At 34.6% G+C, this 16,947-nt stretch overlaps 1 protein-coding gene across 6 annotated transcripts in view; it reads right to left on the reverse strand.

Moving 5' to 3' along the window:
• NOX4 (NADPH oxidase 4) overlaps positions 1-16,947 on the reverse strand; it is a 172,348-nt gene that overhangs the window by 97,188 nt on the left and 58,213 nt on the right. For all 6 annotated transcript variants that reach the window (XM_076002414.1, XM_076002412.1, XM_076002411.1 and 3 more), the window contains 2 exons: positions 8,982-9,054; positions 2,535-2,615 (listed from right to left, as the gene is read on the reverse strand). In XM_076002414.1, the coding sequence (XP_075858529.1) occupies positions 2,535-2,615; positions 8,982-9,054 (154 nt within the window). The remainder of the gene's footprint in view (positions 1-2,534; positions 2,616-8,981; positions 9,055-16,947) is intronic.

A 16,947-nucleotide genomic window follows, 5' to 3' on the forward strand; every position in this document is an offset into this window, starting at 1 on the left:
ATGGATCTATTTTGAATTACAAAGAAACAGCTTTTTTCAGAGTTTTAACTTAGTAAAACATAAAGGCAAAAGAATGTATAATTAATTATACTTTCCTTTATCTGATAAAGATAGAAACATAGATCACAATTCCAGAAAAGTCAAGAAAACATCCTTTAAAAAAATCTTGGCCGGGTGCTGTGGCTCACACTGGTAATCTTAGCACTCTGGGAGGCCCAGGTGGAAGGATCACTTCAGCTCAGGAGTTCAACACCAGCCTGAGCAAGAGCAAGATTGAGACCCAATTTCTACCAAAAATAGAAAAATTGGCCAGGTGGAGTGGCGCACACCTGTAGTCCCAGCCACTCAGGCTGAGGCAGGAGGATTGCTCCAGCCCAGGTGCTGGGGGTTGCAGTGAGCTATGATGATGCCACTGCACTCTAGCCCAGCAACAGAGCAAGACCTTTGTCAAGGGGAAAAAAAAAAAACAGCCCAGTAGTAAAAAATTAGGAGTTTTTGAATAAGAATGCCTAAGTTTGAATCCAGGATCCATCAGTTAAGTAGACTTGAGCAAGTTACTTAATCTTTCTAAACCTCAGTTTTCCCACTTATTAAACAATGTTACTTATCCTCATAAAATTCTGAGCATTTAGTGACATAAATACTTGGCACATACAGTAAACATTGTTTGATTGTTTTAAATTAAATTGTTTTTGTCATTAATAGTATCTGCTTATTCATAGTCCACTTTATGATCATAGCCCTGGACAGGCAACCAAGCCATTTAAAGAATAGAATGTAAAGCAGATTTTCTCTACCAAGCACTTTCTTGATGCACTAAGGCTCCAGAGAATGTTTATCCCCACAAGGATAAATGGGCAGAACCCAGGTCCACTGATGGTGGCCCGCTTCCCTGTGAGACAGGAATGGCTTGCTGGGAGTCATCGTTATAATGTGTGGCCATGTTCCGGATGCTCTGCAACTGTCTGTTCTAGAACCATGGTATTGAACAAAGCTAGCCTGGACATACTGCAGTCTAAAACCCCAACATTTTGAAAATGCACTCTGAAATAAATACATAGTTTATGTAAATGACCCTCTGTACTGATAAATTACATTGCAAAACATTCTGAAGAAAGGATTAACAGAAAGTCTGAACCTTTCTTCAAACACTGTTTCCCTGGAACTATTTCAAGCTAAGATAAATGGGGAATGCCAGTTGTGTTACCAGGCAACATTGTTTATTACTGGTGAAATGCAGCTGCATCAGGAGGACTGTGATTGAATTACAAAATCATTTTGGGACTCAGAGACCTCAGCTTACTTGGGTGCAGCATGTTCTTGCAAGCAAGGGCATCCCTGGAGGGGATATGGGCTGTTACCAAGTTACTGGTTCCCACAGAGCATAAGTCTCACCCAAGGCAAGCTAGTCCATCCCTGTTCATATGGTCTCCGTAATTACCTTAAACAGAGTTACTCCATGGGAGGTGAGGAGGAGGTGGAAAATGGTTCCTGAGCAACTACAGGGACTACCACTAAAGAAGTACCTGATATGATCCTGTTGACAGTCCATGCTTCCTGCCCCACAATCTTGCTAAACCATGTCAACCTGTTGCCAGATAATGACCTATGCTTATTGTATCACATAAGTGTAAATGTCAGGCCAAAACCAGGAAGTCTACTGCTGGTAGTCATGCAAACATACAAATACCCAAAATATATTAGTTTCTTCATCTATCTTGATAAATTATTGTAAGCTCCATCCTTTTGAGTATACTGTTTGGGTACATATACTTTTTAAAATGTTTTGGTTATATTCTTTGTAACAATGTGGGAAGCTTTCTTTTTTCACTTTGTGATTTTTTGGTGTTTCTGAGAGATCCTTATCTTTGAGCATTTGAAATCTTTGGCCTTGTTTGCAACTATTATTTCCTTTAGACCTTTTAAAACTAAAAAATGGCAACTCCATTGTTACAAATTCTACAATGGCAAGTCAGTTTCAGGAAACACAAAACACTAAAATATCTTCTTGAAGTTCTTCATTTCTTATTACTTTTCCTTTGGAAGATATTAGGATATTATCTACAGGAGACTTTAAAAATTACAACATTGTGGGAGAAGTAATTCTAGCTTTCAATTTTAATATACTTTTATACTGGTTTTATTAAAATATACTATACTAAAAGTAGAATTATTTCTTTTATGGGACACTACCTACAATTTCAAGTCATCAGATACTTTACCACTTCCCATGAAAATTCCTATAGAGTTGTCTTTCATTACCCCATTTTTAGGTATAAATAGTTTCACAAAATATATTTTGAACTTACACTTGATGGGTGAAAAATTACCTCTGGGGTACCATGTACACTGTTCAGGTGAGGGGTACACTAAAAGCCCAGACTTTGCCACCATATAACATATACATGTAATGGAATTCAACTTGTACTCCCTAAATCTATTAAATGTTTTAAAAAATAAAATAAGGAAATTTAAAAATCTGTTTTAAATAAACATTGCTATGCCAAGGAAATTAAAAAAAAAAAACAACTTACCCTGAAACATGCAACATCAGCAGCATATAGAAGATAAAGAAGAGGTTATGAGTGTACCAGAAGATATCATAGTTAGAAACTCTGCAAAAAACAAATAAATTAATTTCAATGCTACTTTACATTCCATCTCACTAAAAAGATTATGTATTATTTCAAACATGTCATAATTTCAGAAAGCTAAAATGAGTTCATCTAAGATTTATTATTAATACCAAAGGATTAACATACCATACAGTAAGAACTAACAAAATTATAAGTAACAATGTATCATTTGTGGGTTCTTTGTATGTCAAATAAAGACACATGAAAAAAATTAAAATAAGGTGTTTATTGAAAGTTATTATAAGGCTAAGGAACCAGGAATAGTCTGTTAATATGTACTTGCTGCTGTACTTTTTATCAATATTCTCAATTTTCCAACAATTTCTAAAACACTTATGTTTTTCCCTAAATAATTACTTTAAGGGTAGCTCAAGGGAAACTCAAAAGGAGAGAAATTAAAATAAGTGATGATATAAGTTTTATATTCTTTTCCTGAACAGAGTAATGTCAGAATGATATCTTGATGTTCCAAGGGAGGACAAGGAGTCTGAAAAGGAAGGGAATGATAAGCACAGTCCATAGAATGTTTGAGAGAAATAAAAAAGACTGACATTTATTTTGTATATCTAGGGTGGCTATTTATATTATAGAATCTTGGAGGTGGAGGGCAGGTATTTATAAAAGCATCCTAGATGATTCTGATACATGCCCTTGAACTTTTTAGAACTCCTTATAAAAGCAGTAGCTAATTGTTTCACATTTGCTCCATTCATAGTATTTGTTATCAAAATCAATATATCATTACCATCCTTGAAACATATATAATGTTACACATATCTGATTCTTTTTTAATCAAAATTACTAGAAGTAGAATTGCTAGGTCAAAGGATATATATTTGTAATACTTTGTAATACTTTTGATACACACTGATCATTGCTCTCTAAAAACATGTTTATTACAGACCATAGAGTAGTATAGGACTGCCTGTTTCTCCAAACACACATGCAAATTTATAAGTTTTCATTATTTGTTATAAGTGAGATTAGGTATAATATTTCATATGTGTATTATTTATATTAAATTCTTCTGTGAATTCTCTGTTCATGATGATTACCCATTTTATATGGTGTTTCTCTGAATTGATATGTGTAAACTATTTACATTTTAAGAATGTACTGATTCCTTGTGACTGTAATAATTTTTCCAATATCATATTTACTTTTCAATTTTTATAATGTAAATTGACATGCAGAAGAAGTTTTAGTTTTCATCTTTTTAGACAGACAAATATTTCCTACATGATTTCTTATCCATTTGAGGTCTGGTAAATATCCACTTAAAGTTTCTCATAAATTTTCGATGGTACCATTTTTTACATTTAACTCTGTAATTTATCTAAACCTTCATTAGCTTAAGCCTTACTTTCCTCAAAAGCTTGTGATGGCACCTTTATTACTTAGCAGATTCTTATATATAGCAAGGTCCCTTACAGGGCTTTCTGTTGACTTTGTTCCTTGGTTCAATGTATTGATCATTTCTGCAAGTCCTTCTCTCTCTTAAGCTTAATCATTTTAATGTTTAGTAAGGCACATCCCTCCTTTTACTCCTCTTTTGCAAGATATACTTTTATGTTCCCTCAGAAGAACTTCAGAATCACTCTGCGAAATTAAAAAAAAACAAACAAAATAACCTGTCTGGGATTTTTATTGGAATTGTAATACTATAAAATAAAATTGAAGAAAAACTGCATCTTTATAGTATACAGCATTTATTCAAATCTCTATATATTTTTCTCAGTGAGTTTATGTGGCCTGTTCTCTATATACCTCTCAGTTTCTTAAGTTTATAGATATTTTATGTTTCTGTTGCAATTGTGAGTGATATATTTTTATTTTACTCAATTTTCAAACTGATTATAGCTAGTACAGAGAAGAGCTATTTTCTATATTTGTTTTATATTTAATTACCCTTTTCAACTCTTATTTGGTGTTCATACTAAATTTTTTCAAAAAACTCTTAGATTTTCTGGGTAGACAAATTTATCTGCTTTTCTAGAAATAATAATTTGTTGTTGCATGTTTTCTAATAATTCCAAATGGTTTTTTTGTTTTGTTTTGGTTTTTGGCTTTTACCAGTCGAATGTTGCCTTTCTTACCCTATGTAAATAACAGTGGAATTAAAAATACCACCTGAGCTTTTTCCTGATTGTTGTATGAATCTATCTAGTATTTTACTGTTATTAAGTATGACCTTAATTCTGGCTTTTAAATTTTTTAATTCCTAGTTTATTTACTATGGTTATGTTAATTCAGAATTAGAGTTCATATTTAACAATAGTCATTTTAAAACTGATTGAGATGAGAAAAACATTTGCATTCCTGTCATCTGTTAACAGGATGTATTAATTATTTTAATAGACAGATCCATATTAAACTATCTTTGAATTAGTAGATTACATTCCATTATCAGAAATCAAATGTTGGAAACTTATTTATTAATTTAATTTGTTTAATAGTTTTTTTTCCTCACTGATAAAGAGAAAAGAAAAGATACCTATCTGCATAATCCATTTAAGAATTTCATGATTCACACGATAATGCTTGGAGAAAAGCAAATTAGGGGTTATAATCTCTATTAAACAAATAAGAAAAACTGAAGATTAAGAGATGCTCAATTAATTTTTTATAAGAGCAAATGTAATGGCTCAGTTGAGAATAGCTCATTTGACAAAACTCTCTCATGGATTTTTTTCCAGATGTAAAATATCTATATATCTTCAATTTTGTAAATAAACATGTCAGATGCCATAATTTTCCTTAAAGAACTCCTAAAACTAAAAAAAGCAAGTTTTAAAATGATTTCTCTACCTAAGTAAAACAAAATTTCTTCCCACAAAATTGGTACTCTCATATATTAATGTTAGTGATTTGCCTTTCTATAAGATAATTTTTAATTTTTACAAAAAGTTTTAAAAGTGTGCTTACCATTTGGCCTGGCTATTCTACATCTAGGGATTTTTCCTTAAGACATTATTGAAAAAGTATGCAAAGACATATGAATGGGAGTGTTTGTTTCAGAATTGAAATACTGAAAAAATGGAATCAACTCAAAACATCTAACAATATGGGACTGGGAAAATACTACATATCTACCCATATGGTGATATGCTGTGCTATCAGTAAAGAGAATGATAAAGAATATTTATTAATGTGAAAAAAATTCATAACAAATTTAAGTAAAAATCAGATTTAAAATAATATAATATGATCTTACTTTTGTTACATGTATATATATATGAGAAAGATTAGGAAGAGAAAAAAAGTGATTTTAGTCAGGGCAGAAATTGGAGAACGAGTGAAAAAAAGCAAGAAGAATTAAGTCTATAAAACTAAACACTACAAAGTGTTAATTTACAGTGTTAATCTCATAGTGGTGATTTTATTTGTGAGGTTTTGGTGTGTGTAGAATGTGTTTAGAAGTATAAGGATAGATTCATTTGAGTATATTATTGGGAAATTGTTTTCAAAGCATATATAAATATATATATTTGTGTGTTTCCATTAAATTTCACATCTCACCAAGTAGAATAATTGAGAAAATTTTGCAGATTAGAAGAAATATATATGTTATGTTTCTTCTTTTTGCTTTCTTTAACTAAAAGGTTTGATCAGAAACATAAAACACTATAAATATTCTGAAAAATAGAATGTGTCCATCAGAAAGAACATGTGAAAGTGCTCCTGATAATATATATCTGAAATTGTTCAAAATTTCTTAACAGAGAGGATCAATGTGAATACAGATATTTCCAGTTATTTTAGCAGATGTCAAATAAACATGCTTCCAAAGCTTTGTTTACAACAATATGTTAAATTACAGGAAAAAAAAACCCATATCAGGAAATTAGTTATAAAATAATTTTAAGTCATATATTCCTAGGAATCCTTAAAGTCTCTATGTATACACATTGATTTTAATCCCGGTTCTATACACATACACTATCCTTCAGAAGGAAAATCCTGAACAACTCAAATTCCCTCAGTCATCAAATTAAGTATCCATACCCAATTCCTTACCAATTCAGAATATTTGACTAATACAAAGGGATTTTTCACAAACAAGAAATGATAAATGGAAACATCTCTACTTTACTCTTAGTTACCTAGAAAAATCCATTAACCAAGATACTGTATTGGTTAAATACTTTAGTTAATCAAGACTTTTCCTACATATGAAAATGAAGAAAATCCGAAGAAAATCTGAGTAACCTGACAGCTGGGCATGAAAATAATGACTTTGTTGCTATTGTGAAGGGAATTGAGTCTTTGATTTGGTTCTCAATTAGATTGTTGTTGGCGTATATGAATGCCTCTGATTTCTGTGTATTGATTTTGTATCCTGAGACTTTACTAAATTCATTGATCAGTTCCAGGAGTTTCTTGGTTGAATCCTTGGGGTTTTCTAGATACAATATCATATCATCAGCAAACAGTGAAAGTTTGATCTCTTCTGCCCCTATTTGGATACCTTTGATTCCATTTTCCTGTCTGATTGCTGTAGCCAAGACTTCCAGCACTATGTTGAACAGAAGTGGAGATAGTGGGCAGCCTAGGAATATACTTAACCAAGGAGGTAAAAGACCTCTACAGGGAGAACTATGAAACACTGAGGAAGGAAATAGCAGAGGATGTAAACAGATGGAAATCCATACCATGCTCGTGGATCGGCAGACTCAATATCATCAAAATGTCTATACTACCCAAACTGATCTACAGATTCAATGCAATACCTATTAAAATCCCATCAGCATTCTTCACAGATATAGAAAAAATAATTTTACGCTTCGTATGGAACCAAAGAAGACCCCGAATATCAAGAGCAATTCTAGGCAACAAAAACAAAATGGGAGGCATTAATATGCCAGATATCAAACTATACTACAAAGCTGTAGTCATTAAAACAATATGGTATTGGCACAAATATAGGAATATTGACCAGTGGAACAGATGTGAGAATCCTGATATAAAACCATCCTCATATAGCCATCTAATCTTTGACAAGGCAGACAAAAACATACGCTGGGGAAAAGAATCCCTCTTCAATAAATGGTGCTGGGAAAACTGGATAGCCACCTGTAGAAGGCTAAAACAGGACCCACACCTTTCACCTCTCACAAAAACCAACTCACGCTGGATAACAGACTTAAACCTAAGGTATGAAACTATTAGAACTCTAGAGGAAAAAGTTGGAAACACTCTCCTAGACATCGGCCTGGGCAAAGAGTTTATGAAGAAGTCCCCAAAGGCAATCACAGCAGCAACAAAAATAAATAAATGGGACATGATCAAACTACAAAGCTTCTGCACAGCCAAAGAAATAGTCATGAAAGTAAACAGACAACCTACAGAATGGGAGAAAATTTTTGCATCCTATGCATCCAATAAGGGACTGATAACTAGAATATACTTAGAACTCACAAAAATTAGGAAGAAAAAATCAAATAACCCCATTAAAAAGTGGGCAAAGGACTTGAACAGAAATTTTTCTAAAGAAGACAGAAGAATGGCCAACAAACATATGAAGAAATGCTCAACATCTCTAATCATCAGGGAAATGCAAATCAAAACCACAATGAGATATCACTTAACCCCAGTGAGAATGGCCTTTATCAAAAAATCTCCAAACAATAAATGCTGGCGTGGTTGCGGAGAGAGGAACACTCCTACACTGCGGGTGGGACTGCAAACTAGTTCAACCTCTGTGGAAAGCAATATGGAGATACCTTAAAGCGATACAACTGAATCTACCATTTGATCCAGCAATCCCATTGCTGGGCATCTACCCAAATGATCCAGTGACACTCTACAAAAAAGACACCTGCACTCGAATGTTTATAGCAGCACAATTCATAATTGCAAGGCTGTGGAAACAGCCCAAGTGCCCATCAATCCAAGAATGGATTAATAAAATGTGGTATATGTATACCATGGAGTACTATTCAGCTCTAAGAAATAATGGTGATATAGCACATCTTATATTTTCCTGGTTAGAGCTGGAACCCATACTACTAAGTGAGGTATCCCAAGAATGGAGAAACAAGCACCAGATATATTCTCCAACAAACTGGTATTAACTGAGTAGCACCTAAGTGGACACATAGGTACTACAGTAATAGGGTATTGGGGAGGGGGGAGGGGAGAGAGGGGTGGGTATATACATACATAATGAGTGAGATGTGCACCATCTGGGGATGGTCATGATGGAGACTCAGACTTTTGGAGGGAGGGGGGGAAATGGGCATTTATTGAAACCTTAAAATCTGTACCCCCACAATATGCCGAAATAAAAAAAAAATAGAAAAAAAAATGAAAAAAATAAAATAAAATAATGACTTTGACACTTACCTTATTGCATATGTAGAGGCTGTAATCATGAGGAATAGCACCACTACCATGCAGACCCCTGTCAGGCCAGGAACTATAAAACATGTACATAAGTATGTTTTAACTTAAATATCACTGAGAAAAAAGTACAAAAAATTATTACTTTAAAATCCAAAGTACTAGGCTGTTCTGTGGGAAGCCAAATTCAAATCATATATCTGCATGTATGTTCTCTCTCAAGTCTTTTTAAATTCAACAGTTTCAAAGTACTTAACACAAAGCAGAGTCTTTTCTCTCTTTAACAAAAGAGTCCATTTTTGTATTCCCAAATATTCCACTCAGAATGGTGAATATGTACTTACTTCTACAGGCACATACTATACCAAATGTCAGTAACTAATGCAAAGGCACACGGTTAACATTCAGCACCCTCACTCTTTTGGTTTCCCCGCCATAGTACTAAATTCCCCTTATTCCAGGGCTCCTCAAACTTTTTAAACAGGGGGCCAGTTCACTGTCCCTCAGACCGTTGGAGGGCCGGACTATAGTTTAAAAAAAACTATGAACAAATTCCTATGCACACTGCACATATCTTATTTTGAAGTAAAAAAACAAGCAGGCAAAAACACCCGCATGTGGCCCATGGGCCATATTCTGAGGACACCTGCCTTATTCTCTACTTCTCCTTTTATGAATTAGTAGCTCCTTTAGTTTCAATTTCAAGTAACTGCTTTTGGGCTTCACTACCTAGAAAAAAATTAAAGAAAGTATAAACAAAACCTAAAGTTTCTTAAAAACCACAAAACCTAGAAAAAAATGTTGTAGATGAAATCGGCTGAGCATGGTGGTTCATGCCTGTAATCCTAGCTAGCATTTTGGGAGGCCAAGGTGGAAGGATCACTTGAGGCCAGGAATTTGAAACCAGAACTTCGAACCAGCCTGGGCAACACAGTGACACCCCATCTCTACAAAAACTTTTAAAAATTAGCCAGGCATGGTGGCACATGACTGGAGTCCTAGCTACTCAGGAGGCTGACACAGGAGGGTCACTTGAGCCCAGGGGTTTGAGGTTACAGTGAGCTATGATGATGCCACTGCATTCTAGTCCAGGCAAATGTTAAAAAAAAAAAAGAAAGAAAGAAAATGAATGAGGAAAGATAAGAAAAATGAAGAGGAAGGAAGGAAGGAAGGAAGGAAGGAAGGAAGGAAGGAAGGAAGGAAGGAAGGAAGGAAGGAAGGAAGGAAGGAAGGAAGGAAGGAAGGAAGGAAGGAAGGAAGGAAGGAAGGAAGGAAGGAAAAAGAAAAGAAAAGAAAAGAAAAGAAAAGAAAAGAAAAGAAAAGAAAAGAAAAGAAAAGAAAAGAAAAGAGAAAAGAAAAGAAAGAAAAGAAAAGAAAAGAAAAGAAAAGAAAAAAAAGAAAAGAAAAGAAAAGAAAAGAAAAGAAAAGAAAAGAAAAGAAAAGAAAAGAAAAGAAAAGAAAAGAAAAGAAAAGAAAAGAAAGGCAGGCATATTATAGTGCTGATGTTTTAAAAATACTGACAGGCATATTTCTTCTTAGAATGGAAAATATGTGCTGAAATCAGTGCTCTGACATAGCACAAAATTTGTTTTACAAAAAGAAGAAAATATGCAAACATGTCAAAATTAATAATGACATGATAGATTGCTACAAATCCAACATTAGCAAACATAGCATATTTAAAATGAATAGCTCATATGTCATATCTAAAACACCGAAAATCTCAATAGTTCCCTTTCTTATTATCTTATTATTAATACTACCAAATTAAATATCCTGTCTATAAATTACATTTGTTTATTTTTACAATCATATAAGCAGCAGAAGTCTTAGGTGCCCCAGCTAAGGGGCTTTCTTAAATCAGACCACAGAGAAAACCTACTGGAACAATTCCATCTGGAAAAATATGGACATTCTCTTACTTCTCTTCTTGTCAAGGAATGACCTATAGAACAGAAGGGCTATCACGGGCTATGAGCCACCAGTGGGAGCAGACAAGCTGGGTATGATGTAAGAGCAATGCAGGTGGAATCCTTAGTTTTCCAAAGTTAGAGTCATTGGAAGTGACAACATTAGAAATCTCAGTACAGAAATAACAAGTCTCATTTGGTAAGGACCACATGAAGTTAGTCTTTGGCTTCTTAACATTTGAGTGCTCTCTCCTCCTTGGTTTCCCCAGTACACAGATTTGGAAGCCTACCAAAATATGCCCTTCCCTAATGTTCCTAATCCAAATCATTTCTTCACTTCCTTCCTAGGGTACTTCCTTTCTTATCATCTTTTCCATTTCCTCCAAGTGAGTGTTTTACTTCCCAGGGGTAGAAGAATAGCAAGATAACTAATCTAATTCACCCTAAAGGGCCAAAGGTATGAAAAATATACTATTTTTAAAAGAATAGCATGACTACAAAATGACCCAGTCATTACAACTCCAGTTATTTACACAAAAGAAAACACAAAAATACAGTCACACAAACACTTGTTCAAGAATGTTCATAGCTGCTTTATTTTTAATAGTTAGTGCCTGTAAACAACTCAGCTCTCCCTCAATGGAATGGATAAACAATTGTGGTACTACCCATACCTGGAAAATTAATCAGCAATAAAAATCTCTGAAACTGTTTAAGCAACAATATAGATGAATCACGAAATTATTAGACTGAATAAAAGAAGCCACACTATCCCATTAAAAATATAAACTCTAGGCCGGGCGCTGTGGCTCACGCCTGTAATCCTAGCTCTTGGGAGGCCGAGGCGGGCGGATTGCTCGAGGTCAGGAGTTCAAAACCAGCCTGAGCAAGAGCGAGACCCCGTCTCTACTATAAATAGAAAGAAATTAATTGGCCAACTGATATATATATAAAAAATTAGCCGGGCATGGTGGCGCATGCCTGTAGTCCCAGCCACTCGGGGGGCTGAGGCAGAAGGATCACTCAAGCCCAGGAGTTTGAGGTTGCTGTGAGCTAGGCTGACGCCACGGCACTCACTCTAGCCTGGACAACAAAGTGAGACTCTGTCTCAAAAAAAAAAAAAAAAAAAAAATATATAAACTCTATGATTCCTTTAATAAACATTCTAGAAAATTCAAACTATTCTTTAGTGGTAGATCAGTTGCTAGAAGGGGAAGAAGGCAGAATGCCTTAGAAAGGGGCATAAAAAACCTTTTGTGGTAATGCAAATTTTGTTATCTTGAGTTTGGTGAAGGTTCCACATGTGTATATACATATATGTTAAAACCAATCAAATTGTATACTTTATATATGTATAATTTAGTGTAATTCAACTACAATTCAATAAGTTTTAAGGAAATAAGAGAGGAGGTCAGTCTCTCTAGTTTCAAATAATTTAATTTTTTTTTATTGAGATGGGGTCTTGCTCTTGCTCAGGCTGGTCTCGAACTTCTGAGCTCAAATGATCCACCTGCCTCGGATTACAGGCATGAGCCACCGTGCCTGGCCAATTTAAAAAAATTTTTACAAGACCTTTATTTGACCAAATGAATAACTAAATGACAGAATCCCAGATGGCTATATTGTGTGAAATTTGTGGTTGGAGGGGCCTCTCCAATTTTTTATTGGCCCTTTATTAATGTTCTACTATGTCTACATACGAGGTTTCCTATGTGGCTCTGAACTTGCCAAGATTAGTCATGGAATGTCTGCAAATTACTTCATTGGAAGAACACCTGAAAAAACTGGGTATGTTTAGAATAGAGCTATAATTTCCAAAATGCATTATTGGAAACTTAATTCCTTCAGATATTAATTTATATTACTTAAAAATGCCATAACTATTCCTTGAGAAGTCACAAAGCACATTTATGTATTAAAGTCCCTGAGAAGTACTAAAGTCAAGAAACTTGTTTAAACTTAAATATCTCCTCAAACTTTTTTGAACAGAGAACTCCTTTTAGAGCAGAACATGGAAACATACTTGAAAATTTAGAAGAGGTGAAATAGTTGACTTCAGTCATTTGAAGATAAAGTAGAGGCCCAACCCAACCAGTGGTACACATCATCTGGGAGTACGGTACTGTTACTGATTCTTTGGCAAAACTCCCATCTCACTGAATCTCATTGGGAAACTAAGGAGAATAAATTCATTGAATTCTAATGTTTCTTCAGATGTAGGATATTATCTCTTTTATCTAAAGAATTTGTTTTTCATTCTCATCTCCCAAAAGTGTAAAAGATAAAAGTTTATAATTTAGAAAGTAACAGATTTCAGATCGATGAAGAACAATAACTGACAATTAGTAGTGAACAAGAAAAAAAGACATACTGTAATTACAGTGGTCAAAAAGGAGGGGGTGGGGGTCACTGGATTGAGAAGCCACAAATTCCTTACTGGAAGCAACCAGGCAGAGGATGGCTAACGTATTATCTGAGATGTTGTAGAGAAGGTCTATGCATCAAATAAAAGAGCTAAACAAATGGTTTTTATTCATTCAGTGAACTCCTTGGAGGCATCCTTACAGTGTGCTGTTAAGTGCTAGAAATAAAATAAATCCTGCTTTAAAAAAAATAATCCCAGTCCATTGGGGGAAACAGAAAAAGTTAGCAGGCAATTGCATCATAATGTATTAAGTGCTGTATGAGAACTAAGCATTGAGTACTCTTGGGTTACATCAAAGGTCACCCTAACTTAGCCTTGAATGACAGCTCAGCTCAGTCTCAATACCTTAACCTCTAATACTGCACATTCCAAGAGTCAAGAAAGACAGGCTGGAAATCACTGGGCCGGTCTAATCTCACTGGGCAAAGTTCCTTGCCCAAGTGAAGTACACTGATTTTCCTGTGAACTCTTTGAGTCTTTCAAATTATGAAGCCAAATCTATACCTGTTTCCTTGGGAAAAGACATGCTTATATGTTTATTCTCACTGCAATTTATTTATTAGGTTCATTTATTATTATTAGGTTCATTAATTAGTAGCCTTTAAAATGAATAATTGCACTATTCCACCATTTCTAAATGAATATGAGAGATCATTTTCATCCATACCAAAATGTGGTCAGAAATATACCATTGCCTATTCATTATCCTATTTTTCTAACATAATTGGAAACATAATTAAATTGGTTTATGAAGGCTTTTTCTAATTAAAATTAAATATTGTACATTTTATTCTTACCATATAAGGTATTATCAAATTTGGAGATATATAGCAAGCATTTTGAAATAAATGTTTAGATAATTCAATCTATTAAACTTATTTTATAAATTCTTAATTGGAATGTTTTTATCATTTCTAATGTAGCAAGTGTAACTACCATATTTTATGTCATTTGTACTGCCAAAGGCATTATTTTCTACAGGACAATCTTAATTTCTCAGTACTAGGTTACATAAAAGCAAATTTAGACACATAGAGACAGAAGACTCTATGTAACATTAAACAAACCAAAATCCAAAAAATCTCTTAACAAAAATATTCTTTCTGTTTTCCTTCATTAGGAACTTAATTTTCCCCTAAGTGTTGTGCCTGAGAACATTCCAAGATGGTTGTGGACTAATTTCAGTCATTAGTAGCAAGACAAAACTGGATTAAGTCTATTTGTAGAAAATAGCATCTCTCGTCTCATTACCATCCTTAAGATTCCACTTTGCTCTCTCACCTGCTACTATTTAGTGGGGTCAAACAGATGCCCTAGGAGCTCCAGAATCACAGGTAGGGAGCCCTGTGTCTGAACCCCAGTTCTGGGCTGAACATCTGAAAAGGGGATGACTCCTGCACAATTATTTCTTTCCTGTAATTATGTGAGACTGGAACAACAAAACGATGTTCACTTGCTGATTTGAGGTAACTTAAAATGTTTATATGGACAGAAGCCCTACAAAAAATTTTTGCCTGGAACTCTGCATACCCTAGGGGAAGCCCTTCCCCATCCCAGAGCAGCTCACCTACAAGTGGAAAAGACAGTATATATAAGAAAATAAACTATTCCACCACACAGTACTTTTATTGTCATCCCTTGGTATCCACTGGGGATTGGTTCCAAGGCCCCTCCCAAATACCAAAATCCAAGGATGCTCAATTCCCGCATATAAAATGGCACAGTATTTGCATATAATCAACACCCATCCTCCCATATACTTTAAATCATCTCTAGATTGCTTATAATGCATAACGTAACCAAAATGCTATGCAAATAACTATGCTACATTGTTTATCATTTGTATTTTTTATTGTTGTATTGTTATTTTTATCTCTTTTTAAAAATATTTTTCATCCATGGTTGGTTGAATCTGTGGATCCGGAACCCACAGACATGGAAGGCTAACTGTACTACACAGCTTTAGGAATCCAGACCAAGAAAAGACCAAGTCTGCCTAGTGGAATTAGGGAGGAGTTTATATATGATGGGGTATGTCAGTTGTGATTTCAAGGAGGAGCAGGCATTAACCAGGTGAACAAAAGAGAGGCTATTTCAGGCAAAAGGCAGGTAGTAGTGAGACGGTACGCTCAAGAGTAGGATAAGATGTTCAGGAGGGTTAGAACAGTTAACTCTAGAGGTACCTGAGAAGGTTAGTAAAACACACTACCAAATCTCTCCCAGAGACTCTCTGAGATGGAGACAAGAAATTCAATTTAAGTATCTTCTCTGCTTAGTTCAATACCATGCATGGGGACCTCTGGGAAGGAATATGGGATGGTGGAATTTCATGTTAGGTAGAGAGATCACTTGCTTATATAGAAGTATTAATCATACTAAATGTCTTAATGTAGTATCTTAGTCACATAACAAATCTTTTTATGTCTTTGTAAAATAAACTTTTTTTTTTTTTTTTTTGAGACAAGAGTCTCACTTTGCTGCCCAGGCTAGAGTGAGTGCGGTAGCGTCAGCCTAGCTCACAGCAACCTCAAACTCCTGGGCTCAAGCAATCCTGCTGCCTCAGCCTCCTGAGTAGCTGGGACTACAGGCATGCACCACCATGTCCGGCTAATTTTTTCTATATATATACATCATTTGGCCAATTAATTTCTTTCTATTTATAGTAGATACGGGGTCTCGCTCTTGCTCAGGCTGGTTTCGAACTCCTGATTTCGAGCAATCCACCCGCCCCAGCCTCCCAGAGTGCTAGGATTACAGGCGTGAGCCACCGCACTCAGCTTGTAAACTAACCTTTTAAAAGTATTTAAAATTTTCCAAGGCTTCCATTAAACTTTGTGCTGTAGAAAACAATATTAAAACAAAGTTCTTGTTTATTTCTCTTAAATGAATTCACATGAACCAAAAGATACATTGATTCATACATAAGGTTTTGTTTTTATGCTTTTTCCCCTCCTATTTCTCATCCCAATTCTTGAGGCTTAAATAAAAAAACATGTTTTCATTGAGCAAAGTTGTAAACAAAGCTAAATTGTGTTACTAAAGAGAAAACTGTGAAATACTTTACAATGGCAAAAATCATAAACCTATAGGCAAAACCAAGATATATTTTATAAATCTAAATATATAGTTGTGACATGGAGGGGGAAGCACCAGAATGACTATTTTTCATCATAAAATTGATTCAAAAGAAAAACAATGCATTTGACAGGGTAATGTGCCCCAGTCCCATGTGCAATTCTGACCCTTAATAAGGTATTACAGCCAAACATTCATGACAGATCATCTCAACTACCCACTTGTCCTTAACCTTGAAATACGTGGCTAAAAATCCCCAAAGTGGAGCTTTCTCCATTCATCTTTATAAATGTAAGCTTGGAAAAGAGACGAATTTTACTAAGAATTGTCTAACACAAGGAGAAAAATTTGAGATGTACAAAGGAGCTTTAACAAATTAATAGTCTAGACTGAGATTTCATGGACAATGAGCTTGAGAAGGAAAAATAAATTACAAATGACATAGGAGACACATTTCAAGAAAAACAACTCACTTTAATGACTGTTCCTCCTCTTTTTTTATAGGTTTTAAGGTCACAAAAAGTCCTCCTAAATTAATGAATTATAAGAACTACATTGA

Source organism: Microcebus murinus, chromosome 4 (genome assembly GCF_040939455.1).
Source record: "Microcebus murinus isolate Inina chromosome 4, M.murinus_Inina_mat1.0, whole genome shotgun sequence".
Taxonomy (NCBI): Eukaryota; Metazoa; Chordata; class Mammalia; order Primates; family Cheirogaleidae; genus Microcebus; species Microcebus murinus.